Source organism: Hemiscyllium ocellatum, chromosome 32 (assembly GCF_020745735.1).
Source record: "Hemiscyllium ocellatum isolate sHemOce1 chromosome 32, sHemOce1.pat.X.cur, whole genome shotgun sequence".
Classification (NCBI taxonomy): domain Eukaryota; kingdom Metazoa; phylum Chordata; class Chondrichthyes; order Orectolobiformes; family Hemiscylliidae; genus Hemiscyllium; species Hemiscyllium ocellatum.
Window position 1 is genome coordinate 48,622,242 of NC_083432.1, and position 27,975 is coordinate 48,650,216.

The 27,975-nt window shown below is 42.6% G+C and overlaps 2 protein-coding genes across 4 annotated transcripts in view; one reads left to right on the forward strand and one right to left on the reverse strand.

The window, feature by feature from the left end:
• LOC132830910 (uncharacterized) overlaps window positions 1-10,143 on the forward strand; it is a 49,682-nt gene extending 39,539 nt beyond the window's left edge. The window contains exons 7-8 of the mRNA XM_060848853.1: window positions 1,447-1,626; window positions 6,474-10,143. Of these exons, the coding sequence (XP_060704836.1) occupies window positions 1,447-1,626; window positions 6,474-8,272 (1,979 nt within the window). The 3' untranslated portion in view covers window positions 8,273-10,143. The remainder of the gene's footprint in view (window positions 1-1,446; window positions 1,627-6,473) is intronic.
• LOC132830911 (sorting nexin-11-like) overlaps window positions 1-27,975 on the reverse strand; it is a 126,260-nt gene that overhangs the window by 67,821 nt on the left and 30,464 nt on the right. For all 3 annotated transcript variants that reach the window (XM_060848854.1, XM_060848856.1, XM_060848855.1), the window contains 2 exons: window positions 27,257-27,357; window positions 25,495-25,593 (listed from right to left, as the gene is read on the reverse strand). In XM_060848854.1, the coding sequence (XP_060704837.1) occupies window positions 25,495-25,593; window positions 27,257-27,357 (200 nt within the window). The remainder of the gene's footprint in view (window positions 1-25,494; window positions 25,594-27,256; window positions 27,358-27,975) is intronic.

Sequence of the window (27,975 nt, forward strand, 5' to 3'; positions counted from 1 at the left end):
CACTTTCAAGGAACTAAACCTACACTCCAAGGTCTCTTTGTTCAACAACATTCCTCAGGACCTTACCATTAAGTGTATAAGTCCTGCTAAAATTTGCTTTCCCAAAATGCAGCATCTCGCATTTATCTAAATTAAACTCCATCTGCCACTCCTCAGCCCATTGGTCTATCTGATTAAGATCCTGTTGGAATCTGAGGTAACCTTCTTCACTCTCTATTTCACCTCCAATTTTGGTATCATCTGCAAACTAACTAACTATACCTCTTATGCTCACATCCAAAGCATTTATGTAAATGATGAAAAGCAGTGGACCCAGCACCGATCCTTATGGCACTCCACAAGGTCACTGGCCTCCAGTCTGAAAAACAACTCTCCACCACCACTCTCTGTCTCCTACCTTTGAGCCAGTTCTGTATCTAAATGGCTAGTTCTCCCTGTATTCCATGAGATCTAACCTTGTTAATCAGTCTCCCATGGGGAATTTTGTTGAATGCCTTACTGAAGTCCGCAAAGATCACGTTCACCGCTCTGCCCTCATCAATCCTCTGTTACTTCTTCAAATAACTCAATCAAGTTTGTGAGACATGATTTCCCACGCACAAAGCCACGTTGAATATCCCTAATCAGTCCTTGCCATTCAAAATACATGTATACCCTCTCCCTCAGGATTCCCTCCAACAACTCACCCACCACCGACATCAGGCTCACTGGTCTATAGTTCCCTGGCTTGTCCTTATCACCAGTGGCACCACATTAGCCAACCTCTTCCGGCACCTCACCTGTGACTTTCGATGATCCAAATATCTCAGTAAGAGGCCCAGCAATCACTTCCCTAGCTTCCCACAGAGTCCGGGGTGCACCTGATAGTGCCATGAAGTTGTTAACATTCTCCATAGGCAGCAGTTAGAGCCTTGGTACTTCTGGATGGTATGTTTGCTCAGTGGTTAGCACTACTGCCTTTCAGCACCAGAGACCCAGGTTTGATTCCACCCACGCCAAATGACTGTGTGGTTTCCCCCAGGTGCTCTGGTTTCCTCCCAAAGTCCAAAGCTGTGCAGGTTAGGGTGGATTGGCCAAGCTAAATTATCTAGGGGTATGCATGCTGTGTGGATTAGCCAATGGGAAATGCAGGGTTACAGGGATAGGGTGGGTCTGGGTGGCTACTCTTTGGAGGTTGGGTGTGGACCCAAAAGGGCCAAATGGCAGGCTTCCACACTGTAAGGGTTCGATGTTCTATGATTTCCGTCAAGTCTCTGGAGAGGGCTTCTGGCTCAGAGATGAAGGTGCTGCCCCTCAGCCATAGTTAACACTGTGCACTGGCAAAGACCAGTTCCACTGACAGACTATACCCACAACCTATACCTCAGTGTTAACTGACACCGCGGAGTTGGTGGTGAAGAGAGATCAAAACAATAATCCCGTTTCTTCCATTGTTCTTTCTCTCAGGAAAGCAGACACTGGCGCAAGTGCTTCAACAGCTGGGGGCTCAGCTCCCCTCACGAAGCTCATACAGTGAGCCCCAAGGTTCACACTCTTTTAATCCAGTAGCAGAACTTTCTCACAACCAGTATGGAAGGGAAGCCAGAGATGATGCCATGTCCAAGAACAGAAGTCAGTTTTGCAAAGGTACATTTATGAGTTTTAATGAACTACAAGACACTCCCCCAACTAGAGACTGAATTTCCTGCCAGCATTAGACCAGTATATATCCATAACAAATCAGTCCCATTCACTTATCACCTACTGTGCTTGCTCACCTACACTTAGAGTCATAGAGTTATAGAGATGTATAGCATGGAAACAGACGCTTTGGTCCAACCCGTCCATGCCGACCAGATATCCCAAAGCAATCTAGTCCCACCTGCCAGCACCCGGCCCATATCCCTCCAAACCCTTCCTATTCATATACCCATCCAAATGCCTCTTAAATGTTGCAATTGTACCAGCCTCCACCACATTCTCTGGCAGCTCATTCCATACACGTACCACCCTCTGCGTGAAAAAGTTGCCCTGAGGTCTCTTTTATATCTTTCCCCTCTCACCCTAAACCTATGCCCTCTAGTTCGGGACTCCCTCACCCCAGGGAAAATACTTTGTCTATTTATCCTATCCATGCCCCTCATAATTTTGTAAACCTCTGTAAGGTCACCCCTCAGCCTCCGACGCTCCAGGGAAAACAGCCCCAGCCTGTTCAGCCTCTCCATGTAGCTCAGATCCTCCAACCCTGGCAACATCCTTGTAAATCTTTTCGGAACCCTTTCAAGTTTCACAACATCTTTCCGATAGGAGGAGACCAGAACTGCACGCAATATTCCAACAGTGGCCTAACCAATGTCCTGTACAGCCGCAACATGATCTCCCAACTCCTGTACGCAATACTCTGACCAATAAAGGAAAGCATACCAAACGCCTTCTTCACTATCCTATCTACCTGCAACTCCACTTTCAAGGAGCTATGAACCTGCACTCCAAGGTCTCTTTGTTTAGCAACACTCCCTGGGACCTTACCATTAAGTGTATAAGTCCTGCTAAGATTTGCTTTCCCAAAATCCAGCACTTTGCATTCATCTGAATTAAACTCCATCTGCCACTTTTCAGCCCATTTGGTCCAGAGCCTGTTGTGATCTGAGGTAATCCTCTTCACTGTCCACTACACCTCCAATTTTGGTGTCATCTGCAAACGCACTAACTGTACCTCTTATGCTTGAATCCAAATCATTTATGTAAATGACAAAAAGTAGAGGACCCAGCACCAATCCTTGTGGCACTCCACTGGTCACAGGCCTTCAGTCTGAAAAACAACCCTCAGCCACCACACTGTCTTCTACTTTGAGCCAGTTCTGTATCCAAATGGCTAGTTCTCCCTGTATTCCATGAGTTCTAACCTTGCTAATCAGTCTCCCATGGGGAACCTTGTTGAACGCCTTATTGAAGTTCATATAGATCACATCCACTGCTCTGCCCTCATCAATCTTCTTTGTTACTTCTTCAAAAAACTCAATCAAGTTTGTGAGACATGATTTCCCCATGCACAAAGCCATGTTGACTATCCCAAATCAGTCCTTGCCTTTCCAAATACATGTACATCCTGTCCCTCAGGATTCCCTCCAACAACTTGCCCACCACCGAGGTCAGGCTCACCGGTCTATAGTTCCCTGGCTTGTCTCTACTGCCCTTCTTAGACAGTGGCACCATGTTTGCCAACCTCCAGTCTTCCGGCACCTCACCTGTGACTACCGATGATACAAATACCTCAGCAAGAGGCCCAGCAATCACTTCTCTAGCTTCCCACAGAGTTCTCAGGTACACCTGATCAGGTCCTGGGGATTTATCCACCTTTAACCGTTTCTATCCAGCACTTCCTCCTCTGTAATCTGGACATTTTGCAAGATGTCACCATCTCTTTCCCTACAGTCTATATCTCCCATATCCTTTTCCACAGTAAATACTGATGCAAAATATTCATTTAGTATCTCCCCCATTTTCTGTGGCTCCACACAAAGGCCGCCTTGCTGATCTTTGAGGACCCCTATTCTCTCCCTAGTTATCCTTTTGTCCTTAATATATTTGTAAAAACCCTTTGGATTCTCCTTAATTCTATTTGCCAAAGCTATCTCATGTCCCTGTTTTGCCTTCCTGATTTCCCTCTTAAATATACTCCTACTTTCTTTATACTCTTCTAAGGATTCAGTCGATCTCTCTTGTCTATAACTGACAAATGCTTTTTTCTTTTCCTTAACCAAACCCTCAATTTCTTTAGTCATCCAGCATTCCCTATACCTACCAGCCTTCCCTTTCACCCTGACAGGAATATACTTTCTCTGGATTCATGTTATCTCATTTCTGAAGGCTTCCCATTTTCCAGCCGTACCTTTACCTGCGAACATCTGCCTCCAATCAGCTTTCGAAAGTTCTTGCCTAATACCGTCAAAATTGGCCTTTCTCCAATTTAGAATTTCAACTTTTAGATCTGGTCTATCCTTTTCCATCACTATTTTAAAACAAATAGAATTATGGTTGCTGGCCCCAAAGTGCTCCCCCACTGACACCTCAGTCACCTGCCCTGCCTTATTTCCCAAGCGTAGGTCAAGTTTTGCACCTTCTCCAGTAGGTACATCCACATACTGAATCAGAAAATTATCTTGTACACACTTAAGAAATTCCTCTCTATCTAAACCTTTAACATTATGGCACTTGCTGAAATGTGAGCTCAGAAAACTTCAACATTAAAATTCTCATCTTTATATTCAAATCCTTCAATGGTCTTTCTCCTTCGGTCTCTAAATTTCTCAGAGCTACAACCTCCTGATTCTCCTACATTCTTCAGTCTGGCCCCTTGAGCGTCACTGATTTTCAGCGAAAGCAAAATGCAGCAAATGCTGGAGAAACTCAGCAGGTCTGGCAGCATCTGTGGAAAGAGAAATGGGGTTAGTGTTTCCAATCCAATGACTCTTCCATGGATCAGCTTGTACACATTGCAGCATTCTATTGTGCCCTATACTTCTGTAGTTGCCTCTGTAAATGTTTCCACTCCACTCTCTACATCTTTATGTTGCTGCTTAAAATCTTTCACTTTGTCCAAGCTTTTGTTCACTTCCCTAAAATATCTGCATGTAGCTCAATGTCACATTTTCCAACAACCCTGTAAAGTTTATGATATTTCACTTTATGCAGTCCTTTATAAATGCACGTTGTCACTGTGCTGTTTGATCTCAAGCGTCAAAGTTTTTAAGAGAAACAAGCATCCATTACAAGTGTACTACTGAACGGAAAGTCTACCTTTCATTGTATATCTAATGTCCACGTGGAACAGAACAAGGCAGCCCCAATCTGGACATTAATAGGCTTATACCTGAAAAACTGCCAGGTCATTGTAAAAATCCAACTAGTTCACGAATATCCTTCAGGGAAATAACCTGCAACCTGTACCTAGTCTGGCCTTCACCTAATTCCAGTCCAAACTATGTGATTGATTTTTAATGGGTAATAAATGTGGCCTCATCAGAATCACCTACATTTAGGGAATGATAAAAAAAGAAATGTTCAATTTCTGATCTGTGCTGAGTTAACGCATATAACATAACCCAAAAGGCTAACGCGTATTAGTCTTTGTGTCAATGGGGCTGGAGTGAAAAGTAAAGTTATTGTACAGATTCATGAACAGACCCTCTCCAGAGTATTGGAATCAGTTTTGAGCATTGCCTCTCAGAATGGACCAGTTGGCTTCAGAGACAGTACAGGCCAGATTCACCAGAACAATACTGGAACTCAAAAGAGTAATGAGGGAACTCTGTAAACTTAAATTGTATTCACTTGAATTTAGAATGTTGAGGAGCGTTGTAATTGAATCTTTTAAAATGACAAATGTTCCAAGAGGGTGGATACAAATAAACTAATTCCTCTGGTGTGAGATCAAAACTAAAGGGGCATAACCTTAAAATGAAAATTGGGTTGTTCATGGGTGACATCAGTAGCTACTTTCTCACACAAAAAAGAGCCAGGAATTCAAGGATTCTCTCCAGAGAGGCTGTGGCTTTTGAGATTCAATTTAAATTTTCAAGAGTGACCAGCAGCAGACTGAATGGTTTCCTCCTGTTCTTGGCTAGAGATCAGATCAAATAAAAGTGCTGGACTTAATGGTCATCTCTGCACTCATTGAAGTCTAAATACAAACTCCTTTAAATGAGCCAAGTTCTAGCACTGCTTCTTCGAGTCCAGGTGTCTTTTATGCTCTGTGCTGTATTAACTGATCTCAGTCACACACAGCAGTGTAGATATAACTGAGCTTAACCCCTGTGGGCTGACATAAATATGACAACTCCTACTCAATAGGCAATGACTCCTCCCAGAAGTGTATATATTCAGATGTGTGCCAATATTGGGGCCACAGCTTCCGAAACGTGCTACTTAAATGCATGAGTGAACACTAAGGGAGCCTACTAGCCTCAGAGACCTTGTACAGTTGAAATTAATGGTTTGTTACATTAGGAACTGGTGATGGTGAAAGCTGAATACTGAATTCCTTCAAGTGAGAGCTCATCCTATTCTAAGTTTGGCAACCTGATACTAGAGCTTTTCACCTGTGACCATCAGAAGGTGAAGTCAGCCTTGACCACATTTGTGGTGGAGGGAAACAAGGGAGGTCAGAAAAGAATTTTCTAGATTGTTTTTCTGGAATGTGCCTGGGCTTTATCATCTTCAGAGGATTACATGTTGGGGTAGAAAGTGTCTGCATTGGGCATCACAACAGCATAAAATAGGTCTTTTCCTTTCTGTCATTTTTATACACATGTTCATAACCACCTGTTTAAAGTGAAAGCATGACCATCAGTATTGATAACGGAGTGTGAATGTCCAGGACCAAACATGTCCAGATAAAGCTCCCAGCACACATGAAACCCTTAGCCCATCATGTGGCAGAATCTGCATGAATGTTTAACTTGTATTTTCCATTCTGTTCCTCAACACTTCAGGTGAGAACAGCTGCACAGGAGGCTTGCACTCTACCAAAAAGAACACAGCTGAAGTCAAGACCCAAGAGGAATGCTTTAGGAAGGCTGAGCTAGCTGCAATATGCGCTCTTCGAAACGTTTATTTTGCAGCCAAAGAGATGATCCCCAACTCCTCAATAGAAGCACTGAATGAGCTGTGCATACTTCAAGGTATCACGGACCTGGGAGGACTTCACTTGGACAAACTCAACTCCTACGATAAGTTAATTGAGGAATTCCACCAAGCCATCGCTGAGGTAACAGATGAAGGAATCCTGAAGAGGGCACGGTCCAGTAATTGTTTCAGTATTTTGATCGATGAGTCTGAAGACTGTTTCACTGAGCCATGCCTATACCTGTATCTCCAAATCATTGAACATGTTGCAGGAGGGTATGAGCCCAAAACGTATTTCCTGGCAGTCAAAAAACTACAGGAAGAGGTCACAGCCGAAAAGGTCACAGCAGAGTTAGTCAACGTGCTGAAAGAAAAGGATCTAGACGTGAAACAGATGTGTGGATTTGCAATTGATGGTGCTGCTATGACAGCTGAATGCAAGAACAGTGTGGTCACTCAGTTAAAGGCACAGGTGCCCGGTCTCTTATCCATCCGCTGTATTTCTCATCGATTAGCTCTCAGCATTGTGTCTGCTGCAGACACTGTCCCCTACCTGGTGAAGTACCAACAAACTCTCAATTCTGTTTATAAACACTGTGTCAGCTTCCCCAGGGACGGGCTCGAGGCCATACAAAAAATACTGAGAGACACACACAAACAGAGCAGCCCTTTCAAGGATATCTTGCCATCCAGGTGGCTTACAGTCAGAGCATCAATTGAAGCTGTAATACGCAACTTTGGCCACCTTGTCTCAGTGCTCCAGAACAGTCGGTCAGCCCAAGGCGTCAGGCTAGCAAAGACCATGTGTACCTACAAATTCTTGCACTGTAGTCACTTTTTGGCTGACATTCTCCACCAGTTGTACATTCTGTGTAAGAGTTACCAGACCTCCAATGTTGACTTTTCAATTGTGCACCCCTTGTTGAAATCAACGGTCACCACAATTAATAAGCTGAGTGCTGAAAGCACTGGCGAAATGCTTAAGCACCTCTTGGCTGCATTGCCGCCCAACATATGGGAGGAGAGCCTCTCTGACAGCTCATTTATGTTTCAGAATCACCGGATAAAAGGAGGCCGCCAGCAGAAGTCAGAGGCTGAAAGCACCTGTCGGACTTTCCTTGAAAATCTCACACGTGATCTGAAGGGCAGGTTCTCAGAATCCAAGGATGCAGCCACCATGACAGCTATGACTGCCATATTTGATCCTGCCCATGCCTCAGACTCAAAGAATAGACACATCCAAACAGTGACGGATTACATGTCTTCGCTTTCTGACGAGAGTGACAAAGATGAGTTTGAAATGAGCTGCAAACAGGAGCTTGTCAGCTTCATGAACTTTGTAGAGTCCCAGCCAGGTGTGCATGCACTCACTAGCTCCAAGGATGTATGTGAACTTGCACTCAAGCAGAAACTGATGTTTCCTGTTGTCAGTTCACTGGCAGAACGGTATTTGGTTTTGCCGATTTCAACTGCAGGTCTTGTGGAGACATTCTGTAGACAACACATGTTGAGGACCAAACTTGGGAACTCACTGACCAGCAAGTCATTGGAGAACCTGATCAAGATCTCCATCCATGGTCCTCCTATCAAGGAGTTCAACTTTATAGCTGCTTATTCCAAGTGGGCATCTGGCAGGGCCAACAGGGCACAGCAGCAAAAGAGTTAGAGGTTTACCGATTGTAACTTGTCCTGATTCAGACTTTTCCCCATTTCAAAAAAAAATTGCTTGTTATTAGCAAGAAAGAAAATAAAAGGAAACTTATCTACAGGCAAAACTTTAGAATCCTAAAACATAATCCAGTTTCTCATCAGAGTTTTCCTGTAGTCACAATGTACAGAAATTCAAGGCAAAGAAAATGTAATTTGATCAAACACTCCCCTTTTTAGAAGTTGTTAATATTGATAATGAATTGCATAGACTTATCCTTCTTTTTATTAATTCATGCGATAAGGGTGTTGTTAGCTTGGCTAACATCTACTGTCCATCACTAGTTGCCCCAAGGATAGCAGTTTCCTTCCCTACAAGACATTGATGATCTAGATGGATTTTACAATAATCAACAATGGGATCATGGCCTTATGGTGGGATTTGAACCTGATCCCCAGAACATTACCTGGGTGTTTGGATTAATTGTCCAGTGAAAATATCAGTAGGCCACTGCCTCCTCCCAATATTGATAAGGCTGTCTTCTTTCAACCTTCAAGCCTGTTCCTGGGACAGTAACAGACTTACCAATACTTCTAAAGAAAAGAAGGCTTGCAACTATTAGTGCTCCTTTTCGGATTGCTCAGAAACATCCTAAAATATCTCAAGCAACATTCTGCTTCATAGTGCAATGCCCACTCTAGTTGTATACGCAACTACTTGGCTTTGGTATTGGTCAAATTAGAAAGCTGGACAGATAAATAGATGAATAATTCAATGTCAATATTTAAAAAAAACGTTTGCAGTTTCAATTTATTTAACCTAGTATTTTGTTAATACTCCTTGCAACATAGAAAGAACTCCTCCCTCTTTCACATGTGATACATGAGAAGGCAGAGAGTTATTGAGTATATTGAAGAAAAAGGCTTGCATGCAACACTCAACACACTGCAGTTGATACAACTACATACATTTCATGAATATCTACGACACCTTCCCGTTGTACTGTAGTGGTGCAGAGTTGCAATCAGAGAGACACAGTGACCCTGACAGTGCTGTGCCAGTGCAGAATTGCATGAGCTTGAGGAACCAATGATGGTAGACTATTCAGTCACAGCAAGGGAGCCCATATTTCCTGACATATATTTCCAGCAGGGGTTGGTGGATAACGATTCCAGGGAAGAGCCTTTCCTTAGCCTGGGAAGCAGACATTAAGTGTAGCTTCCCAGCTGCTGCCATGCCCAAGGAATGATAAGCAAGGACAATAACTCTGCTCTGCTTTAAGTACTGCTGCAACTTTAAAGACTTGCATTTTACAGCGTCTTTCCTGATTTCAAGCTGTCCCAATGTGCTAAAGCATTTTGCAAACAAAATGTTTTTGAAGTGTATTCACGATCATAATGTAAGAATTGCAGCAACTTTTTACACACAGCAAGCTCCCAAAACCAGCAATATTAATGTCATTCTTCAACTAAGTGAGGATAATCTGTTTTAGTGGAGTTAGGTAAGGATACCAAGAGAATTCCTATACTCTTCTCCAACATAAAGCAAAGGCAACTTTTACTAATACCTGAGAGGAGAGGAGCTTCAGTTTCCTCTATCCAACAGTGCAGCACTTCCTCCGCACTACACTTCAGTCTCTGGAGTCTTTCCCAGTATTTCTTGTACAATTGACTTAAACTAATGTGCTCAGCTGAATCTGAAGCACTTATTCAAGGAAGTCTTGGTTTTCTGTTAAAAATTGTAAATTCTTATGACACATTTGTACCTCCTGACTGTTTTGTGCTTTTGTTTAAAGAAAGGAAGAATGCCTTTAATCTTTTCTCTAAATTACATACTAGGATTTTACAAGTTATAAGAATATTAAAGGATTTTGAGGATTCACTAGGAAATTGGAACAGTGGCCTTTTATGGTTGGACTGTACAAAACCAACCTTAAGTGTGTGCGTGGGACATCATGTCTCACTAACTTGATTGAGTTTTTGAAGAATTTTTGAAGAGCTTTTTTAACAAAGCGGGTTGATGAGGGCAGAATGGTGGACGTGATCTATATGGATTTCAGTAAGACGTTCAACAAGATTTCTCATGGTTGATTGGTTAGCCGGGTCAGATCTCATGAACACAGGGAGAACTATTTGGATACAGAACTGGCTCAAAGGTGAAAGAGGGTTGCTTTTCAGACTGGAGGCCTGTGACTATCAGTTGTCCCTAATGAGAGGCATTATGTTCCATTCCAATTATGGCCTTTATACAGTTCAGGGAACTTCACTGCACTATATTTAGGTTCTTGATTATCCCAAAATTCAACCAAAAACATAAATATATTTTTCACTTGTCAAATTATTCCTTACTGCAGTTTTTGATTTGTCCAGCTGCATTTTGTTTCAATGAGAGATGGCAAAGGATGATATAAACTCAGGTCGCTCCTACTGCCACTGCCTGTGGAACTGGCTGCCTCTCTATAGAGGAAGCAGCTCTCCAGCTTTGTCTAGCAGCTCCTCAACAGTGAAACTGAGAACTCAGCACTCTGTTACTGTTACTGGGAAGAGTTCCAGAAATCTGTCAGTATGAATAGCATGTGTATGAGGCATAGATATGCCCTGCAGCAACCAGTTTATTATGAAACTATTGTTTAGTTTTGATTTTACCGCAGTATCCCGAAAATCTGCATAACCACATAGTGGGCAGTTAGCTCCCTCTGACGGAGCTGATTTAAAAGGATAAATACTTCAATATAGCATGGGACTGAGTCAGTCCAAACCAATTGCTCAATATTACCACCCTGCTTAAGAAAGGATTTGCCTAATTATATTGTGAGCTCCATTAGGAACTCATTGAGAGAAACATTTAAAAAAAAACTGAGTCAGGAATTTAGCTTCCATAACAAATGACACCATCACTCTCAAAGTTCCTCACCTTGACAAAAGGTATTGAATGGTTAAGAAATGAGGTAGTCTCAGTAATGATGGTCATTAAACTATCAATTGTTGTAAAAACTTATAGAAAAAAAGACAAATACTAAGACATGAAAAAAAAATTACAGATCGGTGAGAAAAGAGCAGGCAGTGAACTGAATTGGATAAATCCCTTTTAAAGAGACTGCATAGGCACAGGGACCGAATGGCCTCTTCTGCTGAATAGTTTGATCTTTCTTCTGGTTGAATGCTGGAAAGGGGGACTGGAGTCGTAGAGTCCTACTGCATGGAGACAGGCCCTTTGGCCCAAACTGGTCCATGCCAACCACAATGTCCATCCACACTAACCCCATTTCCCTGCACTTGGCCCACATCCTTCTAATCCTTTCCTTTCCATGTATTTGTCCAAACATCTTTTAAATGTTGTTAATGTACCTGCCTCAACCACTTTCACTGCTGGCTCATTCCATATGTGTACCACCCCCTGTGTAAAAAAAGGTTCCCCTCTCATCTTAGACTGATACTCTCCAGTCCTTGATTCCCCAACCCTGGGAAAAAACTGAGTTCATTCCCCTTATCTATGCCTCTCTTGATCTCATACACTTTTATGAGACACGACCACCCCACCCACCCCCACCTCAGTCTCCTACACTCTGAAGAAAAAAGTCCTAGGATGAACAACCTCTCCCTATAGCTCAGACCATTGAGACATGGCAACATCCTTGTAAATTTCTTCTGAAGACCTTCCAACTTAACAACATCCTTCTTACAGCAAAGTGACCAAAACTGAACACAATATGCAAAGTGCAGCCTCAGCAATGTCCTGTATAACTGCAACACAACTTCCCAACTTGTATACTCAATGCCCTGACTGATGGAGGCCAATCTGCCAAAAGCCTTCTTCACTGCCCTGTCTACCTGGGACTCCACTTTCAGAGAACTGTGTACCTGAACCCCAAGGTCCCTCTGTTCCACTACACTCTTTAAGGCCCTGCCATTCACCATGAAACTCCTATCTTGATGTGGCTTTCCAAAACTTATCTATTTTAAACTCCATTTGCCATTTCTCAGCCCACTTCTCCAGCTGATGAAGGTCCTGCTGCAATTTCAGATAACCTTCTTCGCTGTCCACGATACCGCCTATTTTAGAGTCATCTGAAAACTTACTAATCATGCCTTGTACATTTTCATCCAAATCATTGATACAGATAACAAACAGCAAGACTAGTGTAGATTTTGAGTAATTTTTGTCGATGCAGACTTGAGGGACCTCTTCTACATTGTCATGTAGGGAAGAAAATCAGCCATCTTTACCCACCCTGGTCTACGTGTGACTCCAGACCCACAGTAGTGTGTTTGACTCTTAAATGCCCTCAAATGGCCAAGCACGTCATTCAGCTCAATGGCATTAAGAAACAGGTAACAAAAGCTGGCCTTGCCAGTGACCTGCATGTTTCACGAAATAAGTTTTAAAAACTCCTCAGTAAACTAAATGAAAATTTGCAAACTAATGCCAGCAGATACCTCTGCAAGATGGAATTTGATGGGAATTTATAAATGTAGGAGCAGAAATAGGTTATTCAGCCCATTGAGTCTGCTGTGTCATTCAATGAGTTCATGGCTGAACTGATACTCCATTTTTCTTCCTCAAAACTCCCGATTCCCTCACTGATTAACAATCTGTCCATCTCAAATCTAACACAGAAATCCATCACTGAATGGCAGAGCCTCAAAATCAAACCACAATGGTAGGGTTTCTGATTTGGAGAACCATCTTCCACAGAGACATGTCATACCTGTGGAACTCCAGGGAACATGTTGTCATTAGGACCAGTTTAGGGACAAGATAGATTAGATTAGATTACCTACAGTGTAGAAACAGGCCCTTCGGCCCAACAAGTCCACACCGACCCGCCGAAGCGCAACCCATCCATACCCCTACATTTACCCCTTCACCTAACACTACGGGCAATTTAGCATGGCCAATTCACCTGACCCGCACATCTTTGGACTGTGGGAGGAAACCGGAGCACCCGGAGGAAACCCATGCAGACACGAGGAGAATGTGCAAACTCTACACAGTCAGTCCCCTGAGTCGGGAATTGAACCCGGGTCTCTGGCGCTGTGAGGCAGCAGTGCTAACCACTGTGCCACCGTTGGAGTTAAAAAGGCATGACCAAACAACTTAAAGTCATAGAATGATGCGATATAGAATACCATTCAGCCCAGCATCATCCAATTCATTTCATTCCTCCACTTTTCTCATGGCTCTGTGATTTCTTTTCGATTTGAGTACTTCTCCAGATCTCTGTCTGGATGTAGTATGGAATCTGTTTCCATTGCACTTTCAGACATTGTGTTCCAGATCACAACAACTCACCGTGCGAAACAATTCCCCCTCATCTCCAATGATTTGTCTGCCAATCACCTTAAAATCACTGCCTTCTGGTTATCAATCCTTCTACTGGTGGAAACAATTTTACCTGCCTTACTTGATTGAAATCCTTCATAATTGTGGACATTTCTATTAATCAGCCCCTTAAGTTTCTCTGCTCAAAGGAGAAACGTCCAGATTCCTAGCTTCTGCACTTAAGTCCTGAACTCAAAATATTAGAACTATCCAATACTTGCACGTCTATATCGAATTCAATGGGAAGATTTCATTCCACTACCAAAGTCCTGATCCAATTATTGAGCCAAGCAGACAAGCATTCGTCAGTAGTGCCCTGCAGTACTGCAGTCTTTTTTACAGATTTGAGCACAAATCGAGGCTATTCAGCTCATCGTATCTGTGGTAATTCTTTGACAGAAGTACAAACTTGGCCCACTCTCCTGGTGTTTCCCATAGCCCTGTAAACATTTCACAAGGTGACTGCTTGGCTCAAAGCACCCAGGTGTCTAAGCTGCCACCTGCTAGATCAACCTGGAGCCAACTCAACTCCAAATCAACATGTTCACCTCCGCAGCAACCCTCTTCCCAATTCCAAATGGCATAGAGTCACTATTTGGTCGAGATGAGGATGTAAAACATGATGGGACAGAAAAGCTAGAAGATAACTATTTTCAGCAGCTTATGTGTCTATTTCAGTTTCCTCAGCCTTTGATCAATTGGCAAATCTTTGATAGAAATTTGAGAGCTACAAGACCCTTTACAGGTTAAAGACAGAATGAATAAGTGTCTCAGCACCTCAGGATATCCCAGAACACTTCACAACCAGTGAAGTACTTTTGAAGCAACCATTGCTGGAATGTAGAAAATTCAGCACTTAACCTGTGCACAGCAAGATCCCACAAGTACCAGTATAATTATGAAAAGATAATGTTTTTAATGTGATGTTGGTTAAGGGATGAATAATATTAAGATCATTAGCGACAACTCTCTTGTTCTTCTCTGAAATTGTGCTGAGAGATATTTAACATCTATGTGAAAAGGCAGAATATGCCATGGTTTAATGAATTATCAAAAGAGGTGCTGCAGTCTTGGGCAAAGTAATGTCTATGCCTTTTGAATCGTGCCTTAGGAAAGGTCAGTAAGAAAGGACGACAAAGTAACAAACCACAAGTGCTGCACGGTTGCAGCAGTGTTGGTTGCAGATCATTGCGTTGGATTCACAAACGGCAGTTAACAGCCGAGTAAACATTCTCTAGGTCATCCTGTCAGGAGCTGGGGTTTTCTCACAACAATTGGAAATATTTCCCAGGATCCTTAAAAGATGTTTTTGAGTTGTTGTCTTAAATGGAAATGCTATTTGAAAAGGAGGATGATGTTATTTGTTATGAGGCAAAGATACCGTAGCTGGGATTCATTTCAAACAGTTTGGTTTTCAAGTGGGCTGTCTAAAAATTCCAACTGGGAAACTGCTTCCTCAAGGTTCCATTCTACAGTAAAAACTTTCCCCATTTATATCCGTACCCCAGTATGTGGAGGGATGAGCTATAGGATGAGCTGCAGATAGGAACAGACTAGAGAAATTGGGATTGTTTGCTGTAAAGCAACAGACTTAAAGAAAGATTTAACAGAGGTGATCAGACAATAAGTGGCTTCAAAAAGGAGAAACAATTTCTACTAACAGGTTAGTTGGCAACAACAGATCACATTTCGTTAAAATAGCCAAAAGAACCACAGTGGAAATGAGGAGAAATCTTCTTTAAAACGCAGTAAATTAATCTGGAATGCACTGCCTGAAAACATGGTGGAAGCAGGTTGAAATACCTTTCAAAAAAGGTCTTGAGTAGACACTTCACGAGGAGAAAATTACAGAGCTAAGGGGAAGGAGCAAGGTGTAGGACTATTTGGATAGTTTTTTGCGACACACACACATTGGGCTGAATGGTCTTCTTCTGTATTTTGCAATTCTGTGACTCTATTAGGGATAGTGATAGTCTGCAAGAACAAGTTCCATTTATACAGCATATTTAACATCATCTGAGAAAGCTTCACATGAATGTCATCCATGGCATGGAGGTACCAGTGTTGGATGGGGTGGATAAAGTCAAAAATCACACGACACCGGGTTATAGTTCAATAGGTTTATTTGAAACTGCAAAAGCTTTTGGAGCTCTCACTCTTTCCTCAGGTAGCTAATGAGAGAGAATACATCAGACACAGAATTTGTAATTAAAAGATTAAAGGATCATACAACTGATGCAAATGTATTGAACAAACCTAGATGGCTATAAAGTCTTTAATCAGTTAGAATGGAGATGCAGGTTTTGACTGATTAATATGTAAATCACAGAACTTCTTTCAAGTCACTGGCCCAAGATAAGTTTTATCAGTATAAAAGACATGACATCTCAGGTCAGACAATGCATTTTAGGTGTGAGGTTTTAGTTCGAGTCTGTTTGTGTCTCAACTTGGAGTCAGACTAGTTTTATTTCCAAAGCAGCAATTTATAAAATGCCACATTGACTGACTACCTACAGCTGGTGTACTTTTTGAACAAAATAGAATTTGTAGTCTACAAATACAAATTCACCCCATAGATTTATACATATGCACGTGTGTGTGTGTGTGTGTGTGTGAGAGTGTGAGAGAGAGAGAGAGAGAATGTAGTTGGGTGTGCCAGAGCGAGAGAAAGGGAGACACACAGCAAGAGAGATCAATCAAATCTTGTGTCTCCATTCTTATTGATTAAAGAGTTCATAGCCATCTATGTTTGTTCAATACATTCACATAAGTTGTATGACCTTTTGGTCTTATAAATTCTGCGTCCGATGTATTCTCTCTCACTAGCTGTCTGAGGAAGAAGCAGGGCTCCAAAAGTTTGCAGTTTGAAATAAACCTGCTGGACTATAACCCAGTGTCATGTGATGAATGTTATCAAACAAATTCTCGCACAAAACTACAAAAGGAGATATCAAGACAAATGATCAAATACTTGAGGCACAATCTTTCATTTTTTCCCCTACGTCCAAATTGTGTTAAGTTTCTTGGAGGGTTTCATGCTGCGAGACCTAGTGAGTGTTTCCATCGTATCTTACCAAACCTGCATCATTAACGATTTACCCTATTCCTATGGTGTGTCTCATGTCTGATTTCTACCCTTTATCCTACCACGTGCTGTTCCCGGAACAACTCGCCACTCAGCGGATATCCTGGAATTCGCAGGCATCCCTTGGGCTTGCACAATCTTGAAAGTCCATTGTCCACCTGAACAAGAACTGTCAGTATGGAGCTACTCGACATGGTTCCTGACATTTGTCCAGATATGGTAGGTATGAAAAATCAGCACCCAGCAATGCAGGCAGTGACCAGGAGGTCCTGCTGAACTGAGTAGTGAACAGCAAGCAAACAGTCCAGAGAAGCAGTGGTGATCCAGTCCAGGGGCTGGGTGCGAGGGGTCCTTGCCACAGCTTTGCAAACACAGACGCTGGTGTTACCCAAGGTGCAAAAGTGAGTGGATCGGAGATACGTCAAGGGTGGTCTTAAAGGCTGGCACAAGCAAGATGCAAATGTCTGTGCATTTGAGGTACATGCAGACAGTGCCAGTGCAGAATGCCCTGAGGTTTTGATTCTTGCTTTCAAACATGGAGATAATTTGGAACGGACAGTGAGCTGAATCTGCCAGGTGCTCAGTCTGGTTTCCTGTCAAGATTTTCAGACATCTCGCTTATTTGGTGAGTTGGTGAAATGGGAGGCTGAGTCTTATTGAGGCAAGTTGTGCCATTAACAATGCATTTACAAAGAATTAATTCCTGTCAACCGGCATCTCACTGCTGCCTAGCCAGATTCTCATCATGCCACTTGTGAAAAGCATAAATTATGTTACAAGTTCCTACTGAATTTGAGATGAGTCTCACTGTATTTGTCATCAACACACAGAGTCATAGAGATGTACAGCATGGAAACAGAACCTTCGGTCCAACGCGTCCATGCTGACCAGTTATCTCAACCCAATCTAGTCCCACCTACCAGCACCCGACCCATATCCCTCCAAACCCTTCCTAATCATATACCCATCCAAAGGCCTCTTAAATGTTGCAATTGTACCAGCCTCCACCACATCCTCTGGCAGCTCATTCCATACACGTACTACCCTCTGCGTGAAAAAGTTGCCCCTTAGGTCTCTTTTATATCTTTCCCCTCTCACCCTAAACCTACGCCCTCTAATTCTGGACTCCCCGACCCCAGAGAAAAGACTTTGTCTATTTATCCTATCCATGCCCCTCATAATTTTGTAAACTTCTATAAGGTCACCCCTCAGCCTCCGAAGCTCCAGGGAAATCAGCCCCAGCCTGTTCACCTTCTGCACAGCCCACAATGCTCAGACCATGTAAGATTTCACCCTTGGCTAAAGAGTTAGATTTTAATGGGCACTGCAAAAGAGGAGAGGGGAGGCTGTTGTGTGCAAATCGACTGATATGTATTATACATTACATTATAACGGTGACTACATTTCAAAAGGACTTCATTGGATATAAAGTACTTTGGGACATTTTGTGGATAAAACTGCTACAAAAGTGCTGTTTTTCTTATCCATGCCTCCTCCTGGTGGCTAGTTACAGAATAGTAATTGGCTGACATTTGGATTAAGTCATGCCTGGCTGACATTCACCTTAGGAAACAGAGTGTGTAGAGAGTGTGAAGAGTGTGCAGAGAGAGGTGAGCAATGTTTTATTGCTTTGGATCAGAGAAATACAGCTGAATACAGGAGACTAAAATTCATTGGCCTAGGGGCTGTGTGGAGTAGGTGAACTGCCCAATCCAAGTTAAAAATCACACAACACCAGGTGAGAGTCCAACAGGTGTAACTGGAAACACAGAGCGCTGCACCTTCATCAGGTGGTTATGTCAACTCTCCTTTATAACAAAAGGAAACATTCAGATTTTTTGGTCTTTCACATGAGACAGATTTCTAATCATGGTCACTGATTTCTTGGAAAGGGATTATCAAGTTAAGCTTTTAATTACATTAATTGGAATCCCAGGAATTTTTTACTGGATGCCTTCGGGCTAGCATTACATGTTGTGAGAACTTGAAGTCAATGGTTTTGCTTCTGAAACAGGTTCTGGTGAAAAGCTTTCATTCTAATAACTAGGATAACTTTTGTGCTTTCAGATCTGACGAGTATTTCCTAGATTTTGTTAGTTCTGATCTCCGGCCTTTGCAGTCTCTTTAGGCTTATTTTCTTGTTGCTATTCATAAAATTTCGATCTTTTCGATAGTTATTTTTGCTCCTGTTACACGTTCCACTCAAAATGATCCAGGCTTAAGGTTTCTTCCTCTCTCATGGATTTATAAAACAAATTATTTCAGAGCATGGCTGAATGTTGTAGATTACAGTCAAATATCCTGTGGCTGCATCTTTATATTTTCCCACCTTCGCATTCCTTCTGAAAACAGATTGCCTTGTCTTACCATTAGTTTCATTCGTCTAATCGCACATGAATATCCCCTCACCCCACAACCACTGCATGCCCATCCCCCTCCTGATCTTTGGGCAAAATGCCAGTTATCCCAATTCCTATGGCAACAATGTCAAGTACAGAGTACACTGTGAAAGGAATTCACCTACTGCTAAAAATCACTAGCAGTTTGACAACTGAAGCAGCTTCCAGCAGACTGTGCACTTGAGGAACAAGTTATCAATGGCAATCTTCAGACCCAATCTGTAGCAATGGATTAGACTCAGAGGTTAACAGGTATCCCAGCCTCTTCACAGCCTGAACAAGGCTAACATCCGCCATGGACGATATGATGAGCTGCTCCAATTTTTGTGAAACCACCAAATTGTACTTTTGGCAGATGGTCTCCTACTGGTAGCATTCTTGCTCAGTGGTCAGAACATTTAGGGTTTAAGCCTCACTCCAAGATTTGAGCTTAAAATCTCTGGTTGATATTCCAACTCAGTACTGAGGAAGCACCGTACTGTTGGAGATCCTGGACTTCACATCGTTATTCAACCTGAAACTTCATCTGCGTGTGTGGAATTAAAAGCCCTTTTGAGTTATTCAATAAAATAACTCAACCATCAACCATCCTCACAAAAAAATAAGAATACAACTACCTTCCATTTAACCGCTGAACGTGAGAACCTGCTGTGCATAAAATGGTTGCCTATTGAGTACCTAACAGCAGACTGCACTTTAAAATAATTCATTGTACCTGAAGAACTTGAGGATATTCCAGAGAGGCAGGCACAGGTCTCAGGAGTAGCACAGCTATGAGTTGTCAATCCTTTAGGATTGTCCTGGGGTCTCCAGAAATTAAACATTAGATGCTACATTACAGCCATGCAGAAACTGTATTTTTATTATTAAAATTTCTTTGAATATTTTTCTTTGTTGCTTATAAAATATTGGAAATAGTGAATAAAATCTTCTCAAAACTTGCTAATAGTGAATAAAAGTTACTAGTTTGACTGACAGGGGCAGATAAGTAGAAGGTAGGAAGACATCATGAACCAGGATGGCATCCTGAAGTACAGTTGCATGTCTGTCTATTGTTCTTTACCTTGTACACAATGGCAAACATTAGACTGAGCCAGTCAAGTCTAATTCCTGTTCTGTTCTGTGTTAGTCAAACTCAACCAGTGAACAGTGTATTATACTTCTGGGATGGAGGAGGTGGTGAAGGGGACAGAGGGGGAGGGGTGGGTAAAATCAGACAGGATTCCTGTTCCTGATCAGCAACAGCTGTTTGGGAAGTGCACGTGTGGGCATCAGGTAAAGAAACAATGGACAATAAGCCAAGGCAATCAAACACTGAATCCTGAATCCAGTGCTAAACCTTCCATTGTTAATCCTTCTTCATTCACAAACCACAAGTGGAATGGACGTCCCAAACCACAAACTTCAGCTGAAACCCTTCCATTCACACTTTTAAAGACTGTATTTTGTTATTGAGGACTTAATGAGAAGAGAGTTGATTTGAAAGCCAAGAATGGTTGGAAGATTGCTGCACTTTTAAAAAAGTAAGATACCTGAAACTCATTGTAAATGCTTCTTACACAGTTGCCTGTTCAAGCAGTAGTGGAATCCTAGTTTGCAGACAGGCTGGAGCCAATGGGTGTGGACAAATGGAGTTTCAGCCACAACAATAGCCCATTGTCATCAATAACTGATCACTAGTTGTCAGGCCAAAGGGTCTTTTACTCGCCAACAGTTCTGTGATTGGCTCCCAGGTCACAGAATAGCTCGAGGTTGTGAACCTTCAGGTCAGATGCCACTGGTCCTCTGGAAGGGAAGGAGCCGTTTTGTCATCTGCAGTAAAAAGCATCTCAAGCCTGAAGATTGCCAGTTATTTCCCCTCATCAGTTGCTGTAAGCTGTGACTTTTAATTGACAAGTTTTTAAGTGGGAAACAGTCACCCTGTGCCTCAGGCAAATAAGTGAGAACACTTGGAGAAGGATGATAGGGAAGCAGCGTTTCCAATCAGCAAGCCTCTGTCTTCTGCATTCCCAGACTTTCACACTATCCATAACACCTTTTCTTTTGTCTGTCTACAAAGTGTGTGAAGAGTTTATAAATGGGTTACAGTTGTACATCAATGGTTCATAATTATTTACCTGTATTTACAATCTATTTGTAATAAATAATAATTCTTGTTATGTACAAAAACTGGTCTATGCTTTCTGTCAATCTGGATCGGAAATACAGGTAAATTGGGAAATCCTGCATTCTTTTAAAACTTTAACTTTTATGACGGGAAAAACAGGGTTTGATTTCCAGTGCACAACTCCAGTGATGTACGGCACACTTCATACAAAATAATTGCAAAGGAAGACTAATCTACATTACTGTACCACTTTCCTAAGAATGTGCCAAAATGCTTTACACCAATAAAGAACTTTCATTGTCGTAATGTAGGAAACCTGTAGTCAATTTGTGGGCGGCACGGTGGCACAGCAGTTAGCACTGCTGCCTCACAGCGCCAGAGACCCAGGTTCAATTCCAGCCTCAGGCGATTGACTGTGTGGAGTTTGCACATTCTCCCCGTGTGTGCGTGGGTTTCCTCCCACAGTCCAAAAATGTGCAGGTTAGGTGAATTGGCCATGCTAAATTGCTCGTAGTGTTAGGTGTAGGGGAACGGGTCTGGGTGGGTTCCGTTAACAGTCAAGCAATCTGGACACTGTCAGTGGCCACTCAGGTTTGGAGAGGGTCTTCTCCATGTAGAGAGTAAGCAGCAAAATGACGGGCATCTGGACTCTTTCAGCCCCACTGTGGGCCACTGACTCCTGGAATAGAAACATAGAAAATACAAGGCCCTGGCCATGATGCATGAGGCAATTTTCCCTTTATAGAATCCCTACAGTGTGGAAAGAGGGAATTATAGATTGGTGAGCCTGACCTCGGTGGTGGGCAAGTTGTTGGAAGGAATCCTGAGGGACAGAATGTACATGTATTTGGAAAGGCAAGGACTGATTCAGGATAGTCAACATGGCTTTGTGCATGGGAAATCATGTCTCACAAACTTGATTGAGTTTTTTGAAGAAGTAACAAAGAGGATTGATTAGGGCAGAGCAGTAGATGTGATCTATATGGACTTCAGTTCGACATGGTTCCCCATGGGAGACTGATTAACAAGGTTAGATCTTATGGAATACAGGGAGAGCTAGCCATTTGGATACAGAACTGGCTCAAAGGTAGGAGACAGAGGGTGGTGGTGGAGGGTTGTTTTTCAGACTGGAGGCCTGTGACCAGTGGAGTGCCACAAGGATCGGTGCTGGGCCCTCTACTTTTTGTCATTGATATAAATGTTTTGGATGCAAGCATAAGAGGTACAGTTAGTAAGTTTGCAGATGACACCAAAATTGGAGGTATAGTGGACAGCGAAGAGGGTTACCTCAGATTACAACAGGATCTGGATCAGATGGGCCAATGGGCTGAGAAGTGGCAGATGGAGATTAATTCAGATAAATGTGAGGTGCTGCATTTTGGGAAAGCAAATCTTAGCAGGACTTATACACTTAATGGTAAGGTCCGAGGGAGTGTTGCTGAACAAAGAGACCTTGCAGTGCAGCTTCATAGCTCCTTGAAAGTGGAGTCACAAGTAGGTAGGATAGTGAAGGCAGCGTTTGGTATGTTTTCTTTTATTGGTCAGAGTATTGAGTACAGGAGTTGGGAGGTCATGTTGCAGCTGTACAGGGCATTGGTTAGGCCACTGTTGGAATATGGCGTGCAATTCTGGTCTCCTTCCTATCGGAAAGATGTTGTGAAACTTGAAAGGATTCAGAAAAGATTTACAAGGAATTTGTCAGGGTTGGAGGATTTGAGCTACAGGGAGAAGCTGAACAGGCTGGGGCTGTTTTCCCTGGAGCGTCGGAGGCTGAGAGGTGACCTTATAGAGGTTTACAAAATTATGAGGGGCATGGATAAGATAAATAGACAAGGTCTTTTCCCTGGGGTGAGGGAGTCCAGAACTAGAGGGCAGAGGTTTAGGGTGAGAAGGGAAAGATATAAAAGAGACCTAAGGGGCAACCTTTTCACGCAGAGGGTGGTACGTGTATGGAATGGGCTGCTAGAGGATGTGGTGGAGGCTGGTACATTGCAACATCTAAAGCGCCTTTGGATGGGTATATGAATAGGAAGGGTTTGGAGAGATATGGGCCGGGTGCTGGCAGGTGGGACTAGATTGGTTTGGGATATCTGGTCGGCATGGACAGGTTGGACCAAAGGGTCTATTTCCATGCTGTACATCTCTATAACTCTCTCACCCAGAGTCAAACACCCTATCCGATCCATGTAACTCTGCATTTCCCATAACTAACCTGCCTAGCCTGCACATCCCATTCACAACTAACAATTTAACATGACCAATTCACCCAACCTGCACATCTTTGGATTGTGGGAGGAACCTGGAGCACCCGGAGGAAACTCACACAAACAGAGGGAGAATGTGCAAACTCCTGGATTGCCTGGCAGCTTGTCCTGGTGCAAAATGGCCTTTCAGGCATGGGCCAGCACCCGGAATCCCAGGATGCCTGGCAGTAGCAAGGTCGTCCACCTAGAGCATGAGAGAGTGTAAGGCTAGCACTGGATGAGAGGGGTACCATGAGACATGGTGTGAAATTAGTGAGGCAGATTTTGGGACAATAGCACGAGAAAATTCACTAGCCCTCATGGATTGAAACCCTCCAGGAAACTCGACAAAAATGACACTTAGAGATTTCTAGTAATCATGATTTGGAGATGTCGGTGTTGAACTGGAGTGGACAAAATTAAAAATCACACAACACCAGGTTATAGTCTAACTGGTTTACTTGGAAGCACTAGCTTTCAAAGTGCTGCTTCCTCAGCAGGTGGTTGTGGAGCAGAATCATAAGACACATATTTCTGGTAAGATTCAGCCCGAAGTTTAGGTCCAGAGCTTGTGCCTAATCTGGGGTTATGGAACATTAGGTTGTGCTACCAGAGCCTGCCACTAGATGGTGCCCCAAACAGCAAATAAAACAACTGAAAACAATTCACATCAGCTTCACTTCGGACTGCTCTAGTTATTTTAATAATTGTTACTGAAATCAAAATAAATAATAAAGATCAAATAGCTACACAGCTTCTTGGTACTGAAACAGGACAATTACAGGGGTGTATTCTGAAATTTAACATTGTTTAATGCAGTAATACAAGCAAGAAGTTGTGCCCTGAATTAACTGGGAAGAGAGTGATGGTGAGGGGGGGGGGGGGGGGGGGGAGGGAAAAGTTGAGAGGGTGGGGAAGTAGTAGTTCCTCTTGGAAAATCTGGGTCAGCATGCAATTCTGACAGAGCAATGCATTCCACGTCAACAATCTTTTCAAAGGCTGCGACTCTCAGTGCAAAAGCCTCCCAATACTCTTGGTTCCCAGTAGAGTAGAGAACCAGGGAACTCCCCAAATTGGCCCCATTCATGCTCATAGCAATTTCCCTGTAGATTTGGGACAGAGTCAATGCCAAAAGCTTTATAGTAGGTCAGGACTCCAGGAATTCAATCTCCAAATAAAGTATTAAGTGCATGTTCATGTCACATTAACTCAGTATGATCAGGGAAAGCTCACTTAAACTATCAGTTTCTGTGCTATATAACTCTCTTAACTTATTTGCTAGCATTTTAGTTTTGATTCAAACATTATCTATTAATCCACGGTCTTCAGTCATTAAACCAACCTCTGTACCATCAGTAAGAAACCAAAAGAAGTACGGATGCTGGAAATCAGAAACAAAATCAGAAATTGCTGGAAAAACTCAGCAGGTCTGGCAGCATCTGTGGCGAGAAAGCAGAATTAACATTTCAAGTCTAGGGACTGAATGTAGCTGGAAAATGGCTAATATAAATGTTAAAGATGGCTGGGGGGGGTGGGGGGAGTGGTAAAACCATAAGTGGATTTGCAGCCCACTCTTGGGCACGTAAAGGAATGAGTATATTCTCCCTCTCTGACAACAATAATACCAGCTGTATAAAATGTCAGGCTCAATCCCTGAGCCAAGCAGAGTTGGAAGATCTCACCCAGAATGGCAATAACGACTCTGATTGATCTCTCTCTCTCTCACACACACACACACACACAGACACAGACACATACACATACACATACACATACACAGACACATACACATACACATACACATACACATACACATACACATACACACACAACCAGAATCCACAAATCCCTCTTGTCACATTTGAGTGATGGGGAGGGAGGGTGGTAATCAAGTTTGAACTCAGCAATGATCTCCAATCACTCTGTGGCCCACTAGCCTATCATTCTGCATTGATGTGTGGAGAATCTGTGATCTGGCACAGAGAAAGAGAGTTGGAAATATAAACAAAGGATGAACCCTTAACAATGGCTCCTCAGTAACGCAGATTAAATCAATTGTTATTACATCCTCTCACTGCACTTACTTCTCCAGAAACTGCTGCAAACCTTGGCGCCTTCTCTCTATACTTTCGATGTCATTAACTTGGAAAAATGGTTTCTTGCCTGGTAGCTCTGGGAGGGGTCTGTGAAAACAAAAGCAACAAATGACTCTTTACATTTTGGCTGAAGTGTTTGTTAATTAAAACATTAATATCAGAATTAAATACAGAAATTGCTGGACAAGCTCAGGGGCTCTGGCAGCATCTGTGGAGAGAAAGCAGAGTTAACATTTCAGGCCCAGTCACCCTTCCTCAGAACTGGACCCAAAACATTAACTCTTGATTTCTCTCCACAGCTGTTGCCAGACCTGCTGAGTTTTTCCAGTTATTTCAGTTTTGTTTCTGATTTACAGCACCTGCAGTTCTTTCACTTTTTAATATCAGAATGTTCCTCTCAAAGAGTCAAAAGCTAAATGAGTGGGCTGAGAGCTAAGTCACGAAGAAGTAACATCAGGAAGAATATTGGAACTCTAAAGTGAAAAAAAAGTAACAGCTGGACTACAAAATTACTAGGAGAAAGCAAGGACTGCAGATGCTGGAGATCAGAGTTCAAAGTGGAGTGCTGGAAAAGCACAGCTGGCCAGACAGAGGAGCAGAAAAATCGATGTTTCAGGCAAGAATGAAGCTGGGAGTTTAGGGGGTGGAGAGATAAATGGGAGGGGGGTGGTGCGGAGGGGGGGGAAGGTAGCTGATAGTGTGATAGGTAGACGGAGATGGGGATAATTGTGATAGGTCAGAGAGGAGAGTGGAGGGAGAGATGGGAAGGAAGATGAACAGGTAGGACAGGTCATGAGGGTGGTGCCGAGTTAGAAGGTTGCAACTGGAATAAGGTGTGGGGGGGTGGGGGGAATGAGGAAACTGATGAAATCCACCTTGAAGCCATGTCGTTGCAGGGTCCGAAGGCGGAACGTTACCAGCAGTTAATATATATTATTGTTAAACGTTGAGAGTTACAGTTAAGTCATTCTAATCTTTTCTTTTTATTTTGTCTGCATTTCAAATTTGGTGTAAAATAGTGTTTTTTGATTAAAGTCGAGTAGTTTGACCAATAAAATTGCATTTGGAATGCAATGCCTTACACTTACCTTTAAAATAACAAACTGTTAGTGTCATGGCTATCTTTTAATATATTTTGAGGGGTATGGTCTGGTCCATAACAGAAGAAAGGATTGGGAATTAGTGGGGAATATGGTAATCCACAGGATGGTAGCTGGAATTTAGGTCACTACCCATTACTAATCAAGTGCTGTTTTCAATGCCAAAAGAGCTTTCGAAATCTGGGGAAGGTTCTGCCTGGCAAGTTCAAACTGTGAATAGAATTGGTCATTTTTGATCTGTTGACTGGTTTAGTAAGTAACACTTTTATATTTGAATTCAGACTGTCATGGGCTCAAGTTCCATTTCAGAGACCTGAGTGCAAATTCCAAATTGACACACACATGGAGTACTGCACTATCAGAAGTGTTATCTTTCTGATGAGACCTTAACACATATAAAAGATCCCTTCGCCCTATCAACAAAGCAATGGTTGACATGATGAGGTGTCCTTCCAAAGGCATCTCAAGTACCAGCAGTGCCAGTGATGGTCAGCAGGCATCATCCCAGGACTATTTACAGAACAGCAAACAATGTATTTTCAGAAAACTCCGATTGCGAATTGTGCCCTGTTTTGGGTGTGTAGTTCATCATGGGTAATCCTAGTGCTCCGGGCATTAGGAGTAGGAGTTGTATTCGGAACGGTACTTACACTAATCCAGCATTCTTCTGGAGCTGACGCCTCAGCCACACAAATTCACGATATCGTCTCCGCACACAGGAAGTCTTTACTGTAAATGCCTTACTGTTTGTCTGAAACAGAACAGCAAAAGGCCTTTCAGTTTACTTTGTTACTGTCTGCCAGCCAAAAACAACCAATCTTGTCTCCGTCCTGCCTTTACCATGAGGATACGTCACATTTAATATCTCTTGAAGGCCTTATGTTTTGGAGGATTATGGAAAAGTGAATTTATTTCAAATTTTATGGAAATAGCTGGAGTAGTTTCTCTGAAAGAGGTAATTGAAGTGTCACTGTGATCACTGGAACTTTTCTTTAAATTTAGATTTCCTAGAAATTACACAATTGGTGAGAATTCACGTTCTGCTGTTGCCCCCTGCTGGGGCTGCTTAAACAGTAGCTGGATGGAGAGTGCGGGGGGCGGGGGTGTCAGCAATTAGATGGGTGACAAAAAAAAACTGTGAGGGTGGGCCACACAACTGACCTTACCAGTTTCTGGGAAATAATCATCTTTTTGAGTTCAGGGCGACATTGGTTTATGCTTCTTCTGAAAGACAGAGTTTCTTAATATTGTGTTTCCTGAGCAAGATGCGTTTGCCAAGACCATGACTTGCCCACATGTCAGAACATCAGAATGGCAGACGTCAGAACATTCTACACCTCATTCTCTTTACCTTCAAGAGTAACCTTAA